At 45.2% G+C, this 17,829-nt stretch overlaps 1 protein-coding gene across 1 annotated transcript in view; it reads left to right on the top strand.

Moving 5' to 3' along the window:
- Positions 1 to 8,854: 8,854 nt before the first annotated feature.
- Positions 8,855 to 17,829, top strand: part of DIPK2B (divergent protein kinase domain 2B) — a 267,311-nt gene continuing 258,336 nt past the window's right edge. Inside the window, exon 1 of the mRNA XM_085622964.1 lies at positions 8,855 to 9,182. Coding sequence (XP_085479090.1) covers positions 8,959 to 9,182 — 224 coding nt within the window. The 5' untranslated portion in view covers positions 8,855 to 8,958. The remainder of the gene's footprint in view (positions 9,183 to 17,829) is intronic.

Genomic DNA, 17,829 nt, shown 5'->3' with positions numbered 1-17,829 from the left:
GGATGCAGTGTATGTGAAAGGTGGGACATGCCCTGATGTGTGTGACATGTCCTGATGGTGAAATACTGCCAGTTCGTTTCTCACTATTGCCAGGCTATCTGTCCCATAGGAAAGAATGGGAGTTTTACTTATAACATGTTATAAGCATAACTTCCCACTGGGACAAGAGAAGGAAATAAAGTTTAGTATGCCTGAAATCAGAATGTTAAAATACATCTTTTAGTGAGGCTGATTTTTACATTCTGGGTTTGTTTGAAAATGCCACTTTTAGAAAGTAGGTGGGTTCTTGCTTAGCCTTCCAGTGTGCCTCTGCTAGGATGTGTGTTGACTGTCTGGCTTTGGAGTGATAGGGGCTGGAGAGGTGCAGTGGCTCCACAGAGTCTGGATGAATCAGGGATGGGCTGAATATATATATATATATATATATATAAAACTTTATTTGGTTATTACAACCATCAAAGTTTCAACCAACAGCCCAAACATTAAAATAACAATAAAAATACACAGATATATATACAATAGTAGCAGCAATGCGTCCATGTTTAAAATGCAGAATGCTTCAGAATCAGATACAATATTAGCAGTAATGTGAAATATCTACTCTCATCAGTGAAAGACCCTGATGTAAAGTGCCGGGTGCTTTAAAACTATATATAAAACTAGGCTGCAAACAGTACCATCAAATCATACCCAATAGAACAGTACAAGAAGAAAAACAGTTCATTGATAGAGGTAAACGGTAAAGTGCAACTCGTGATCTTTACACTGGTCTAATTTTTTTTATTGCATTGCGCTTGTACCAAACTGCCTCTAAAAATTTGCTAACAGCTACAACAGTTCTAGGGGAGAGGTCAGTTTTAGAATCCTTAGTGCTATTTGATATTGTGCAATCCCCAGTTCGCGGCAAATTGGAATAATCCACCTGGGCTGAATAGACCTGGGCTGCATTTAGAGTAGGGATAGGAGATTTCCTTTAACCTGAAAGGGCCTGGTCTGCCTTCCACAATTCTGTCTCCACCTCCTGCCAGGAAGCTGGGCCAGAGAGGACAGAACTGGTTTGGACTAAGCACAGACACTCTCTGCCTGAGAGAACAAATGGATTTTTAGTATGAATATTGGGGGTCACACCCCAGAATTTTAGAACGCGCTGGAATCAAGGAAACTGCCAAGAAGAAGACCTGGAAGAACTGCCAGGAGGAGTACTGCCCCTCTGCTGTGTTGTTGCTTTGTTTGGTTGGCCTTGGCACAGTGAATGGACTGGACTGAACTTTCTTTACTTGTGCTGAGTATCTCCCAGGGCTTGAAGTAGAGCTTGCCTCCTGTTCTGAAGTCTCAGGAACTGCAAAGACTTCACCAACCTCTGAGTACCGCTTCTGGAACCACTGTTTCAGTTGCCACAGAGAAGGGAAACGCAACCAACTCTGTCACCGACTACGTCGCTGGCTCTGTGTCCTGACGGCACCGCAGAAGGCACCGTCCGCATCTTGCACCGCAACCCTGGTCTTACCAATGACGATAACCCCTGCCACCGCCACCGAGCCGCTGCTTGCACCGTGTCCTGTGGGCACCGCACTCCGCACCACCTCGCTTTACTTCGCCATCTTGGTCTCACCGACGCGTTGCTGCTGCTGACTTTGACACCCATGACCGTATCATGGCTGGGGGCACCGCTTGTAAATTTTACGACACACCACCTCGTCCCACACAGCACTCTGGGCCGACCGACACCTCACCCTGCATTGTAAGCCTTGGTCTCACCGACGCCGTCTAGAAGATCATCACCGGGCCGCTGCCTACACCACATCGAGAGGACATCGCACCCTGTACCGCTTCCATTTTGCAATGCAACTGCGACGGTTGCTAAAACCGGCTCGTACCAACGAGCCAGCCGCAAACAGAAAGGTACTGTTACTGACTCTGTCCACGCTTTTGCTGGCCCGTACCGACACGGTCAGCTGAAAGTGTTAGACTGATGTTTTCAGCATCGAGGTAGCCCCGGATGGAGCTACCGACTCGTACGAACTGTGTTTTCGTGGTATTTCTGCAATTTTAAGTATATCTTGCAGGTATATACTTCTTTAAAGTACAGTATGTTGGATTGTTATCGTTTTTGATCTTGTTTTGCATGTATAAAAATATTGGCTATTTTTCTAAATAGGTGTGGTGTTCTTTTGTAGTGCTTTCACTGTATTACTGTTGGTTATGTGCAAATGCTTTACACACTGCTTCTGAGACAAGCCTGACTGCTCATGCCAAGCTATCAAGTGGGTGGGCAGGGGTTATTTTAGGAGTGTAACTCCCTTACCCTGACTAGGAAGAAGGATCCCTACTTGGACAAAGGTGCAAACCCTTGGCAACTAGAGACCCCCATTTCTAACAGTATCTCATCCATGTGGGTGTAAGTCTTAAACATATACATTAAGAATAGAATAGAGCACTGCCTTCAGGTTGAAACCAATCAGAAAAAGTGAAAAGGTAGTGGGAACTCTGATCTCAGATTTGCATTCTCACAGTGGCGAGCATATTCTGTGTGTTTGTGGAAACCATTTGTAGCACAATACTTGGGACTCTCCAATATGATTAAAAAAGCAATTTGGTAGGTAAGCTCAGTGCACCCATCTGAAGTAAGCCGCTCGGGGCTTAGCTCCAATTTGCCCATGCCTAAAGTCGGCCCTGCTCTGTAGACCCACGTTTGTGTGTGTTTTTATTCATTTTATTTTCTTTCTGAGAAGATTTCGGACTGCCTAAAAATGATGAATCACTGGTTATTAGTGGACATTAAAATATACTTGGGGACTTTGAATTGAGAACTTTGAGTCTTAGCAACATGATTGGCAGCTGATTCTTGTGCAGGACTATGCCATGTGGTGCAGTGGGGAGGTTGGTAAACTTTGGATAATGTTTAGGTGTTGTTTTGAACCACTCTCTTTAGAACATCAGACCTAAGGTGTCTGAGGGATGCCAATAATGGGCACATATGATAAGGTGCCCACCCCCAATTACCCTTTTAACCCCACTACGTAGCAATGTCTGCTGCTTCACCTGTATGATTTGCATTTGTGGTACCTCTGGGCCTTACAATAAAAAGTAGCCAGAGGAGCTCTCTGTCTTCCACAAATACTCCCCCTGTAACATGCACATTTTTAAAGCATGTTTTAAGCTGTAAACACCCTGGGCCTCATTTAGAACTTTTTAGTGCATGGAAGCATCACAAGGATTCTTGCTGACCGACCCTGCCTAAAAAGGAAAGGACAGGAATGCGTCGCATTAATGAAATATGGAGCATTCCGGTCCTTTCTGCTGGCGCACAAATTGGTGCCTAGCACCAATGCAATGTTAGAAATGGGATTTCTGGTTGGCTAGGGCTTGCGCCAAAGCCAGGCAGAAACCACCACTCTAGTCAGGGCTGGGGAGTTACACGCCAAAGATAACCCCTGCTCACCCCCTTGGTAGCTTGGCACGAGCAGTCAGGCTTATCCCGGAGGCAATGTGTAAAGCATTTGCGCGCGCACACAGCAACAACACCCAAGGCCCACCACAAAGGAAACTCCACACAAGGTATTATATAAAAATAGCCTTTGTATTATACCAAACACATTAGATAATATTCACACAATTTACACTGTGCCAACTGGCACTGGGCAGAATTTTACAAGGGACTATTTACACGGGACAGGGCCACATGGGCCACTGTCAGAATTAGCACAAATCACCAAGTGTACATGTAGAACATAACACAAATTAGCACTGTAGAACACAACCAGTAACTACTGGCGCAATAATGACCTCAGCGTCATCACACTAGCATCAGGTATAAAACCTATCCTGTACCCATCACAGGGGCATAAAGACATTTATGCAATTTCTCATCCGTCTAGCATTAGACCTAACCACCTAAGTATAGATACTCTAGGGGCGTATATCGCACAGGGAAGTACCATCTCCCTAACACCAACCTAACCAGGTAAAACAACCTCCTAGGCAGAAATCCTATCTAGAGGTATGAAATACAGGGTGCACAAAACATACTATACACAGTACATTTCCTAACCCCATAAGCATGAACACAGGGTGCGCAAAACATACTACACAGTACATTTCCTAGCACCAAAATCACATTATAGTCCAGGTTGCGCCAAAACCTAAACGTAGCAGCTGCCCACTACTTGCTGGGCAGCTGGGGACAAGCACAGGGCCTAAACGCTGCAGCTGGCACTAAGTGCTGCGCAGCTGTGGAAGGCAACTAGGGGCCTGGGCTCTCAATGGCCCTGGAACCAATGTCAAAACGTTGGAGCCACCTGGGCTCTAAGACAACATGTCCGCATAGCGTGGGAGCCACAGAGGCTCTAAGAAACAAAACATGCCCCCTAGCGTTGGAGCCTTTCCTGGCTCTTAACGACAAATGCCCCCAAGTCCCACTCAGGGACTGCTAAATATCAAATGGCCCCCTGAAACGTAGAGAGCACTGGCGCTTAAAACTAAACATGCCCCCAAATAACGTAGGAGCCTCGTGGGCTCAGAGAAAATAATGCCCCCGGCGTCGGAGCCATGCTAGGGCTCTAAACAATGTGTCACTGTTGGAGCCATCTGGGGCTCAAGAATGACCCTGCCCGCCTCGTTGGGCCTCTCAAAACAATTGTGCCCCCATCGGTGGAGCAGCCCCACTATCAAGCGGGGGCTGCTCGGCGGAAGACGGGATCCAGCGCAGTGCCTCATCCGGCACGCACACGGGAGAGGCATGTTGGAGCGGCCCACTGTAACGAGGGGCCGCTCAGCACTGCACGGGTGCCTCTATCTGGCGCCCTCCCCCCCTCCAGGCAGCTCTACTCACCAGGCTGCTCTCTGGAGGCGGCGGGGGACGCTGTCTTCTTCTTTGCGAGCAGTGCGGCGCGGGGCTCTCCCTCGGTCATTGGAGCCCCGCACCACGAACTCACGCCGGCCTCTTCCTGCTTGGTTGCAGGCCCCGCCCACGTCACGGGCGGGCCTGCCTGGCTTCCGGTTTTACCGCGAGCCGCGGCGGTGAAGTTTCACGAGGTAAAGTGCGGGGTGGGCACCCGCTTTTAAATCAAGCAGTTTGGCGGCATATTTAGCGGGGTGGGCACCCGCAAAGACATAAATTAAGGCCGCAATGCGGGGTGGGCACCCACGCATAATTATCATAAGCCGACAGGCGGCGGGGTAGGCTCCCACACGGAACAGCCATTACGGGGGAATCCCTACGCTGGGGATTCCCTCTGGGGGCAAGGACGGCAGCTGAGCGCTGCAGAGAATGCACGCTCTTCTTCCTGGCAAAAATAGCGATAAAGCGCTCCCAGGGTGCTAGCAGGCTGTAACAAGCCTTGGCAAAGGGAAAAGTTCTAAGCAGTCCTGGGCATCTGAAGATGGAGCAAAGCAGCTCCCAGCAAGGGAAAATCCTCCAGGTATCCAGGGGCTGGGCAGGGCCCAGGGAGGCAAGCCTTCCCCTGGGCCCCAGCAGCAGCACGCCCCTGGTAGATTCGAGTTAGAACAAGAACATTTGGTAAGGGGACACAGCCCCTTTTTATACACAGGTTCCTTTGTTTCCAAAGGTGCAGGGGAGGGGCAAACCAGATACAACTGGTTCTTGAGCACTTTGTTTTGCTCAGCCCCTCTCCCTATTCACAGGACAGGCCAGGGTCATCAGTCGCACCACAGGGGGCGGAGCCAGCATTGTGTGGGGAAAGCCCAGCCCTATTCAGGACCCAGGTGTACTCCTCCCACCCATCTAGCTGCTGATCTCCCTATTCACCACTGGGTGACTCCTCCTGACTCTGTGGATTCCCTAGCCCGTCACCTGACCTCAGCCAGCCAGTCACCAGACAAGGCACTCATTTCACACTGCACACAGAAGTGCCCACTTCTAGAAGTGGCACTTCCACACTAGATACATGCACGCCGCACACATCATCGCGCAGCATTTTATCACACGAGTCCGTACATACCAAACTCGCACCTGCACTCCCCACGCATCAGGAACTACTAGGGACACATACATTCCTCCATGCATTCCTATGAGAGGGCAGGCCAACCTCACAACACGCACGCACTTTACCCTGGGACACAGTGGTAAAGTGCGCAGAAACCAAAAATCACTAACACAAGTCACAGTTAAAAAGCAAAAAGTTTCAGGGGTGAACCCGCCAGAAGGGCCAAGTCCAACAAGGCACCATTGAACCATTGTGCAAGGGTGTCTGAATTGTTGGCAGGATTGCTTTTGCGCAGGAAGGGACACCTTCCTACACAAAAACAATTAATGGAGGCGTTTTCCTCTTTCTATGTGTGTTACAAAATGCAGCACACATAGAAAGAGGAATAAACAAAGAGATTGTTATGCTTCCTTGGAGAGGCGTAGGCTTTTGACGCTGCACCAGGTCTACATGATTTTGTAAATCTGCGGCAGCATCAAAACCATGGGTGTTGCATGGGAACACCCACCGCAACACTCATGGAACGCCTCCTTGAAGCAGAGTATGGCAGCGACTTGCACTGATTTGTCTTACTCCATATCTATGAGTCCATGCAAAGCCACGCACTGTAGCTTTGTGTCACCTCATAGATATGATTGAGAGGCCTGCACCGCCGGAGCGTCAAAAAAAGCAAAGCTCCCGCAGCGCAGGCCTCATGTAAATGAGGCACCCTATTTCTGAAAATTACTTGTGAGACGGTCCCCAGCCATTTCCTCCACTTCCATTTTTGGGTCTCTTGAGATGTATCTAAGATGCCTCTATTTTCTTCTTGGCCCAGGGTTCGTTTGCATCAGTAGGCGGTGTAATTTATCCCATTTTACAATTGACGCATTGTGATTTGGGCAGGTTGAGGGTGTGCCTTAGTGTTCATGGTGGGGTAAGATTTAGTAGCTTTAGACTTTAGGATGAAGGCAGTGTGCACTTCTCATCTTGCATGCCAGTGGGACACAAAGGTGCACATCCAATCATTGGCCTCTCAGCAAAATGCACAGAAAAATTGTTCCGTATTTGCCAATTTTAATTATGATTATATAGATACGTGTGCGAAGGGGGAGGACAGCTGATGAAAAATTGACAAAGGAAAATAGTGTGTTTACAGGTCAGAGAGAGAGAGAGTGTGAATGAGTATGTTTGTGGGTGTGAAAGTGTACAGTGAAGGGGACGTGAAGAAAGGATGCAGAAGGACTGAGTAAATGCATTTGAGAAGACAGAGATACTGTGAAGTTTTCAGAAGGAAAATAGGGTGTAAGTGTTTACCTGTAAAAAGGACAGAATGGTATTGATTGACATTCCAAAGACCACTACCCCTTTAAGAACTTACTATTGTCTAATTATGTCTCATATTTTCGGAATTAGAATATTTTCCTCCAGTGTCAAAATTCTACATATTGATTGTACCATTTGTGCGGAGGCAATCTTCACATATGTTAAATATTAAAGGTTTCCTTTTGTAAAGGCAAAGGCAACAAGAATACTCTAAAGATAACAGGAATGTCTTTATTATGCTCAGCAAAAAAAGCTGGATCCCATTAAATGTTTGCCTCTAGCTCCACCCCAAGCCACACCCCCTGGTCCGCAGCCTAGCTTGGTGAGTACCTGTACTTATGTTCTTCCATTTAAAGCACTGCCAATAGCTATGGTCTGAGTTGTGAATTGTCGGGGGCTGAGGTGACGGATTGCTGGATCATCTTTTTACTTGTCACTCACTGTATCTGAGTCTTCTTGAAAACTTGAATAAAATGTATGGAACCATAAAATGGGAGTGCAAACTTCAGTTCATACGCATAATAATGCATTCACATATGCGCATATATTTCGAATTGGAAACTGATTTGCATTCACACAGTATACAGAGCGTATTTGTAATTCTTTCGTCGATTTGTCTGGTAGATAAACAGGGGGGAGGCGTGGCCTAGTCTTTAGATGAGGTCTTTGGAACTTGAGACTCGGGTTCGAATTCCGGTTTTGCAGTTTTACTCCACACCGTATAGTGCTCAAATCAATTAAAATCCCGGTGCCTAATTTTAATGCGTGTATTGCATTTATGAAATATTCACGGTCTGCTATAGATGGCTCTCATTTCACCAAGTATGTAATGTACAGCGCTCTGTTGCTTCCGAGCAAGGTAGGTTCTCACTATATAAATGCTAATACATGTAGAGGTATGCTTTTGCAGCACAATTGTTTTTTTCAAAATAGTTGTTCGTGTTATATTGAAAATAGAATGTCTTGATGGAATAGGCGCATTAAAGTTAACAGCATCGTGACTTCTTGATGCATTTGTGAGAAGCGTGAATAGTTTATTTATTCAAATATTCGAAGACACGTGACCTCGAGTTGAATGGACAGACAAAAGTGTAAATAAACAAGCAAGCAATGAAAAAACGACAGTTTATGAGGTACGCGTCATGGGCAAAAACAGTGCTAACCAATAAATGGGGAATCAAAAATGTGCGTGGAACGATGTTAATGGAAATTCATATAGTTATATTGTTGACAGCAGTATGTATAAGTAATGACGTCAGACGCCGAGATGCTTTGTTGGTGGACTCCTGCTGGACATGCTCCTGTAGCGTGAAAACCCACGGGGTTGGCTCCTGAACTGCTGCTGTCGTGTTGCACCGTCGGGCCGGATCCTCGTGCGGCCGGCGCCTCGCGGCGGTCATTGCAGGATTTCCTCCTTTTATCTGCAGGTCTCCAGATGAGTACTGCATGTGAGAGTTTCTAAATTTGGTGAAGGGTGGGACAACCAGGCGCGAGGCCACCCCGGCCACGAGAGGAAAGGTAACCATAGCAATGCAACTTATCTGCATCCTCCATGCCGCTTCCTCGCCGACCAACCTACTTCCCACAAAAGAGGAGCAGAACAATCAGACACCACCAGCCTTCTGCTGGGGATGGAACACCCGCCGGCGCCTTGAAGCCACTCACTTTGGGTTGGGTCCTCGCAGAGGTAGCGCTGGGCTTCGCCGGGATGTGGTTGAAGATGCGGTGTACCTCCACAGTTGTGCGGTGTGTGCTAATGCCGCTCCAGATATGGCTGCTGGCCTGCAAGCCCTTCTCAGATGCGTCAGATCCCCCGCCTGTGCCTCGGATCATAACCGGCTACAGTTTTGGTAAAACTTTCCTGGGGCTGGACAAGTGCAACGCCTGCATCGGCACGTCCCTGTGCAAGAAGTTCTTTAAGGACGAGATCAGGTCAGAAGCCCGGTTTGTTGGTGCCTTGAAGTGCACGCGGTGTTTAATGTGTGGCGAGAAGTTCAGAGAACTTTCTTCTTACCATCTACCTGCATAACGTGTCAGTAAAATCTCAAAATGCAAATATAACTTAAGAACACAAGCAATCAGTTTCAATAACCTTGATCGGAAAGTTTGTTGACATCACTTAAGACTGTTACTGGAAAGTCTCGTGCTTTCCAGTGGCCACTTCCGCTGCATAGCTGGAAATGACAAATTAAGGTGTCTAAGGATAATTAACTGCCTACATGAAACCTTTAGAGTGAGGAGCATTGTGAGATATGATGGGCTATTTTATTCCATGTCATGTCAAGTCAAGGCATGCCCTTCCAGCCCATGTTGTACCTTGCTGTAGCATGCAATGGCAAGTTATGCTGTGCCATGTTATGTCATACCATACTGCGCCCGCCATCCATAACATGCCAAGTTGTGCCATGTCATGATCTATCGTGTAAGATCAAGCTGTACTGTGTAAAGCATAGCATGTTGTCATGTGGCATGCCATACTGTGTCATGTCATGCCATACCGTGTCATTAACTTGCAATAGCATGTTGCACTATGCCATGTCACTTTATGTATTGTCATGTTGTGCCATACTGGGCAGTCCTATATTATCCAGTGGCACATTAGACTGTACAATGAATGCTGTTACTTTTAAACGTTTTTGCTGAGACCTGGAAGGAACTAGAAGACCGAGATGGAGTCACAAATAGATAGGGCGAGGGGAAGAGGCAAAAGAGTTAATGAGGGAGGGAGGGGTGTGGAGAGAGAGTGAATGAGTGAGAGAGTGGGGAGAAAGAGCAAAAGCGAGGTTGGATGAAAGAAAGCGAGGAAGAGAAAACTAGAGGGAGAGATAAAACGGAGAAATGAGAATGAGGGCAATAGTAAGAGCACGAGGAGAAATATGACAAGAAAGGGACTGAGAGCGAGAACGTGAATGGCGACAGGGAGGGGCTGATAAAGATAGAAAGTCAAGATAGAGATAAACGTATATTGATGATCTAGATAGCAGGACTGCACGCTTGTTGGAAATTGTAGATTCAAAATCGGATGTTATTATGAGGCGAGGCGCGAGGGTGGTGTGGAACAGCAGAGATAGGTTGATGTGAAAAAGAGCAGCTGCTCCCAACCGCTGCAGGCTTCCCAACCGTCTCCGCTCCTTGGTTCCCTCTGAGCTACCTCTCCGGAACTCTAGAACGCTGACCTCACGGAGACAGGTCAACACTCCAGAGCACCCAGGAGAGGGAACCGGATGCATATTACAGATGTCCATGACAGGGTTTTCGGAAGTGGGGTCTTTTAAAAAAAGAGAGGTAGATTCCTTAAGCAGGGATGCTACGGAAAGTAATGCATTCTGTGCTGCTCTTTAAGGCAGAAGGGAAGACCAGGGAGTTCTCAAAGGGCCCTTCTCTAGAAAAATATTGGCACTACTCGTGGACAGTTTTATGTTGCTTAAAACTGACCTGGCTACAAGAGATACAGCAGCTATTTTATTTTGCCACATCATAATTTTTCTTTGTTTGGTCTGAGTAAAATAGATTTTGCTTATTTTGCATATGTTTTGATGATCTCTTAAGTATCACACGCTGCTTGTCTGCTGCTTCATGGGGCCAAAGGTTGCTATGGGGTAGGGGAAAGGACAAGATGGTGTTGAAGTCAGGTGTAAAGGGATATGCTGGCGCTCATATAGTGATCACAGTGAATTAACCTCAAAGTACAAGATCTAAGGTGCATCCAAAAGATAGGGGAAGAGAACACCCTACTTCCCTAAACTCAATCCAAAGATTGAACAGCTTAATCACAATTTTTTTGGAGCACACAATTACATCAATAATTCAAATCACAAATCATAAAACACGCAATCACTAATAATCAGTTGGGCTCTTGTTCTTCTTTTATTGTTCCTCATTTCCTCCAATCCCATATGCCAACGCGTTTCGCCGTGGTAGGATTAACCTACGGCTTCATCAGGGCTCAAAGCTCCTCAAAATATGTTACTTATTGCAGACAGCTCTCCATATTGTAACTGTATCTTCCTTCCTTATAGTTCTTATAGGTGTCCCAGTAATAATAAATTCCAAGTCAATTAATTCCAACTCCACGTATATTTTGAAGTACCTCAAACCGCCGTCTGCCACCATGAAATAAATAGTTTCTTCCAAGTCCTTCAACTAAGGAAACTTTACACCCACACAGGTGCCGAACCTTAGTTCGTCACCTGTACTCGGGTGTAAAGTTTCCTGATGAAGCCGTAGGTTAATCCTACCACGGCGAAACGCGTTGGCATATGGGATTGGAGGAAATGAGGAACAATAAAAGAAGAACAAGAGCCCAACTGATTATTAGTGATTGCGTGTTTTATGATTTGTGATTTGAATTATTGATGTAATTGTGTGCTCCAAAAAAACTGTGATCAAGATGGTGTTGAAAACTAAACTAAAGAGGTCAAGGTATGCATCAAAATACAAGGTTCCAGCTCATCAATGAAGTCTGGGTGAAAGAAGAAGGCTTCTGATTTCTTGTTAAAATTGTGGGTCTCTTGTTATGTTGTCAGCAGTAGACTGTATTTGTTCCAGGCCTTTAATGCTAGGGCTCCCATGGTCTTGTCCTTGTAATATTTACGGTTGAAGGCAAAAGCAGAGTTCTTGCCCTGTGCTGCACGTCTCAGGTTGATCTCTAGTGTCAGATCCAGTTACTCAGGGACCTGGGACAACAAGACCATTATGTTTTGTGGATCCTTTTCTACTTCTTAACAGTTATCCATTGCAGAGACTCCAGCACACGCGGAACGTGAGCTGTTTGTTCTGTATCGGTCTTAGATTAGACCTCCTGCTTTGTTTTGAATTAACTGCAATTGTCTGAAATCCCTTTTGGAAAGTCTGGTAGGCTTTCTGTTGCAATAGTCCAAGTGAGACAGTACCAGGAGACGGTTTACACTTTACACCTCGGGGTAAAGCTGATCATAGGCACAATTATGTTGAATATTTGCAATTAAACGTGTACTCTCTATGCTCTTTGTCACAGCATTGACTTTAGCCAGAACCGTAGTCAACAGTCCTTGTATTTACCGAGTTCCTTTCTCTGCCTATTGGTTTTAGGTTTCAGAGGTATCGCCAAGTGGTGCACGCCATTTCAACGGTACACAGCCTGGGATGACCGTCCCAAAAAGCAGTCTTCTGTTTCCAAATGGTTGAGGCTTGGACTGCTTTGTCTCAAACATTCTTGAACATGAGTTAGGTAGGTCATATTGTCAGGATTACTCCACCGGCCTTTTCTTTTCATCAGATTGAGCTCTTTTTCTCTGGCTTGTCTTAAAACTGAATTGATGTCCACGTAAAATGATATTCTTCAAACTGTAGAGCTGTAGTTGGCATGTACCGTCCTTTTTATAAGATACTTCCTTCGACCGTAGTGTTCAGCAGATTGATTATGCCAGAGTTGCATTACATTGTTGGTGTGATTAAAACTTTTGTTAAGTAGATTGATTCTGAACCATGGAGGAGTGATGAGTTTATAATAAAATACTTGCAGAGCACACAGTGACCACAAGGTGGTCTGCTGCCAGATAACAGATTGGTACCGTGCTCAGAGGTACTCATTCTGTGGCCCCTACAGTGAACAAAGGCTGAGTGGTTTTGGTGGGGTCTGAACTTGTGACCATGTGGTCAAACACAGATTACTGCAGTGGTCCACTGAGCCACTAGACCCAGATAATCACTGTCACATTTGGTGCAAGTGTGCTTATCTGTCATGGGAGCTCAATGTAGAACCTTTATTATCCCGCATCAAACAGGACATGTCGGTGTGGGGGTCTTTGACACTCAATGTTGCCGGCAGGTGGAGCCCTCTTTAAAATTATGTTTCTTACCCATCTGCTCAACATGAATCAGAATTTTCATATGTTATTCCGACCGCCACATGTCAATCTTTACAATTCTCCATACTAACTTTCTTATGGGCTGGATGGCGGGCAGGCCAGTATTGCTTTCCATAAGTTTGTCTTCTCACCCAGTGATGGAGGACTGCAATTAGCAGATATTAGATTATATGGCCTTCCAGCTGATACCCATAAATTACACTGTTTGTGGGTCAAAATGTCCCCTATATATCCACCGAGCTGGAATGTATTGAGAGACATGGTTTGTCTTGACTTACTCTATTGCCCATACCTGCGTTGCAATCTTCAACATATTAGGAATACGACCCTGCCATGCTGGCACCATGTGTTCTGGTGGATTGGGTGGGATGGAGTCTCAACTGCAGTAACTCTGCTATGGCAGGGCACATGACTTCGACATATACTGGGACTCAATGGCTCACGTCACTGGGACATTATAGGTATCTCTTGGTTTGGACAAATATAGCAGGGCAGCCAAATGAGATATTTTCATAAATAGTCGAAATGTATGGCATGCATACATACATCCCATTTCTGTCGATATCTTCAGTTACGTCACACTCTAGATGCTCCCACCTGCAAGCTAGGTGAGCTCCCAGAACATAATTCTTTGGTGACCTATTTAATGTTATTAGTACTCAGGAAGAAAGGAACATCTAAACTTTACAGAATGCTAGTGAAAAATACCCCTGAAACTCTTAAGCAGCTGCACAATCGACTTGTACAAGATGTGGGCCCCTTAGATGATGTTGACTACACTGAAGGGAGGGTGGCTCCCTGAGTCCTGACTGTGTCTATGGGACTTAAATAATTCAGATGAGGTATCTGCACGGGAAACATCGTTTACAACGCATGTGATACATCTCATGCCATTACAACGCAAGTCGTTACAACGACTTGCTGTAGGGGGCAAAAGGTGTTGGATTTGTTGGATTTTCAATCCTTGTTGCACACACTGGAGTTGAAATAGTAAATTATACTATTCCAAACTTCAGCGCTCCCCCTACAGCAAGTCGTTGTAACCAGGGCACAAGTCCTAAAAACAGAAGTGGGGGGATGCTGACGTCACAACAGGAAGTGACGTCACAAAAGGTGGTCTGCACCCTCAGACTCATTGCCTCCCCTCGCTCACCCCTTAGATGCGATTGCATCAGAGAAGCCAGCGCGTGAGCAGTGTTATGAATGAGTTCCGATCTCGCCCCAGAGAGGCCAAAGAGTGAATGTGTGGCTCCATTTGCTCCAGTTATTGAGCTCCTGGTAAAATAAGTGGGGGACGCCGTCCACCCGCGTGGTACCCCGACTCGAGCCCTGGTTGTAATGACTTGCGTTGTAATGGGATGCGATGTAACAACGCGTCTTTTTAATGACTTGCGTTGTAATGTAATGCGTAGAAAACACATGGGGTGTAACGAGTGATATTCATCTGCACTGAGTTTACTACCACCCCACTAGACTTAGTAAAATGAGAGAGGGGATAGATCTGCACTGCTAATGCTGTAGAGATGAATTGGTGACCTTTCATCTCACAATTTGTACCTGCCCAATAATTCACAATAATGGGTGACAAATACACAGTATATTATTCATGGTAGAAATAATATACCAGATCCCTAGATGGCTATAATAGGCTTGATGGATGAACGGGGACAGCCAAGATGTATTAGACTCTTTGTGGTGGTTGGTTTGTTGATTGCTAAAGAGGTCATGGATTGATGTTGGAGATCAGAGATGACCCCTTCTCTAGAGGAATGGGCATGAGGCATGTACTCTTGTGCAAAAACCTAGGATTATGCATATGTCTCCAAAGGCTTCCCTAAAAAATACCTCAAGGACTGGGGTATATGATAGGATTGTCACCAGGGTCTAAATCCTATGTCAAAATTGAGGTGTGCTGAAGGGAAACCCTCCACTGTGTATTGATTACCTTTGCCTGACCTGTGTACTCCTGTATGTTGTTGAGTATTATTTAAGAAAAAGTGGTATTTAAAAAAGTATTTTTATATTTCTTGAATCTGCTGACCAGATAGGAATGTAGTAAGTAGATGATGGCTTGACCAAGTTGGTTAGGCACTCTGGGCCGTATCACATAAACTGAGAACTGCATGTGTAATTTATGAGGTGGGACGAACACAGTGGGTGCTAAGTTAAGGCACAGTCTCTGCCACCTTTTTGTCATGATTGTTGTCTTACATGGTTAAAGGGCTGGAACAGTGCTTTTTTTACCACCACAGACAGTGATAAATGGCTGCTAGTGAAAGGAACTTTCAAGGTATATGCTATTTCGGCTAGAAATAAAGCAACATTTGCTGACATACCTAAAGTGAACAACTGAACATCACACCATGACATACACAAAGCAATGTAACAACACAATTAAAACATAACAGTTCACATCACAACAAAACAGTCTTAACAGAATCAACACAACAACTGCAATACAAACAAAATCACAATGCAATAACAGAGCACAAAAAGACAACAGCACTAAAAACTGCAGAACGCATCATCACCACAGCCCACAGCAAAATGGCACACAACAAATGTACACAACATTCTTGCCACACCTTACCACCTCAAGCATCCTGTTTTCATGATATGGTGGTGAAAGGTGTTTGGAGCGAACACTGCCTTAATTGAACAAAAGGACTTGAAATAGTACCAGTAAAAATGATTCATGATCTGGCCCATGCCCTCTGCCATTGTTTTGAGTTGACTGGTGCATTAAATACTTGAAGAGCTGAAGCTACGAAGCTTTTCCATCTTAGGCACTGGTAAATGGTTGCTTGTCACAGGAACTTTAAAGGCATGTGCTGCCATTGGCAGGAAACATAACAGCATTTCTTACATACCTGAAGTAAACTGAGAATATAACTCAATATCTTGAACAAAGAAATCATCATGTTTTGCCTTTAAAACTGCCTTGTTCCCTTGGTTTTATCCAGGCAAAATCTATCAATGTAAGTGAGATAACTGTTGCACAACTGGTCCCTGCGCAAACTATTCTTTTGTGCAGGAATCACAATTAACCCTCCCTGACATTATCAGTGCCTGGATTCTGTAAATGTTATCTAATGCAAAATCATTTTGCTAACATTAGATAAGGCTATATGCAACATAAATTGTCATGAAAGTTACAATTTTCACGACATAGTTAACAAAACAAGAGCATTTGCAACGATTTGTACAGTTACATAATTTGCCGTAGGATTTTGCATTGTTTTACACAAAATGTCACTTTAAAATAAATAAATAAATAATGTCGTATTGCCCAGAGATGGCCTCGCTGAGCTAACATTGTAAGAAGTTAAAAGTGAACCCAAAATTTGCAAAGGGATTTTCTGCTAGTGTAAGACATGTTATAGATGCAGAGATATTCACCATGAGATCACCACACCTGTACACCCCACTCTCGGGGAGAGATTTTGGGCATTCCTGAGCATTCCGGAGGCGTGCTTAGCCTTGGAACTTGTGAACGCCCACATACATACTTGTTTGTGGAGATTAACAAACTACTTTAATTCCCATTACCATCCTGGAAAGGGTTGTATATCTACTTTAGCAAAGTGCTGGCCCAAACATTACGGCACTGTCAGTGAAGGGGTTTCTCCACAGGGTGAAATATTATTTCTGTGTTTTGCCTTTCACCCTTCCTGTTTTCTAAATTTGTTTTTGTTGGCATTAGGCCTCTGTGCAATTTACCACAGTTAACCAGTGCTAAAGTGCTTACTCCCTTAAAAATGGTAAAATTGGCTTACAGGTGATTGGTCCATTTAATTTACTTGTAAGTCTCTAGAAAAGTGGTACTGAATATAACCAGGGACTGTAAATTAAATGATAGTAGTGGGTCTGCAGCACTCACTGTGCTACCCACTAAAATAGCACTTTCATACATGTCTCACGCCTGCCTTTGCAGCCTGTAGTGCAGCTTTAAACTGCCAATTCGACTTAGCAAAATAAACCTTTTACCAGGCCCAAACCTTCCTTTTTAATACATAGGAATCACCCCAGGTTAGACCCTAAAGGGCAATAGGGCAAGGTGCACTGTATTTAAATCTTTTGATTGGGAGCAGGCAACAAGGTTATTTTAAGACACAAATGAAAATAAATTTATTGTCCTCTTTAATGGTAAAATCAAATTTTAAGTCACAATTCTGAAAATGCTACTTTTAAAATGTCCTTACTCTTACCGCTTGGTGCCTGCTGCCAGTTTCCAGGCCAAATGACCGTGAATGGCTCTCCTGTTGGGGTTGTGTATTCTTGCTAGACAGCGCTCTGTCTGGAAGGCCTTGCAAAAAGACATGCCTTCTCTGGACCTGCCTGGCCTTGCAACTAGATATGGCTGAGCCCTGCTAGCCTCTGCTGGAGTGAGTTCCAGTTCCCCAAGATGTGCATCCCTAGGTCCTGGACCCTTGTCTGGCATCAGTTGAGCTCCTCCTGTGAAGAAAAGTGAAATCTTGATGTTTTAGGCTCTTCATGACTGTGAATGAGCCCGTTTGTGCTGAGACTCTGCTGCCCGTGATTACCACCAACACAAAGCTCCAGCAAACCTGACAGAAACCTCTACAGCAACTGCTGATGATGACTATCAACGTGAGATCTGCACTTTGCACTATAGCAACAACAGATTGCGGTGACTGTCAACACAAACCACCAGCAACAACTGTCTGCAACCTTCAACCAGCTCTTTGGTCTACAGCAATGACAGCCAA

The sequence above is a fragment of the Triturus cristatus genome, chromosome 8, assembly GCF_964204655.1.
Source record: "Triturus cristatus chromosome 8, aTriCri1.1, whole genome shotgun sequence".
Lineage (NCBI taxonomy): Eukaryota > Metazoa > Chordata > Amphibia > Caudata > Salamandridae > Triturus > Triturus cristatus.
This window is presented reverse-complemented; position numbering and strand designations above follow the sequence as displayed.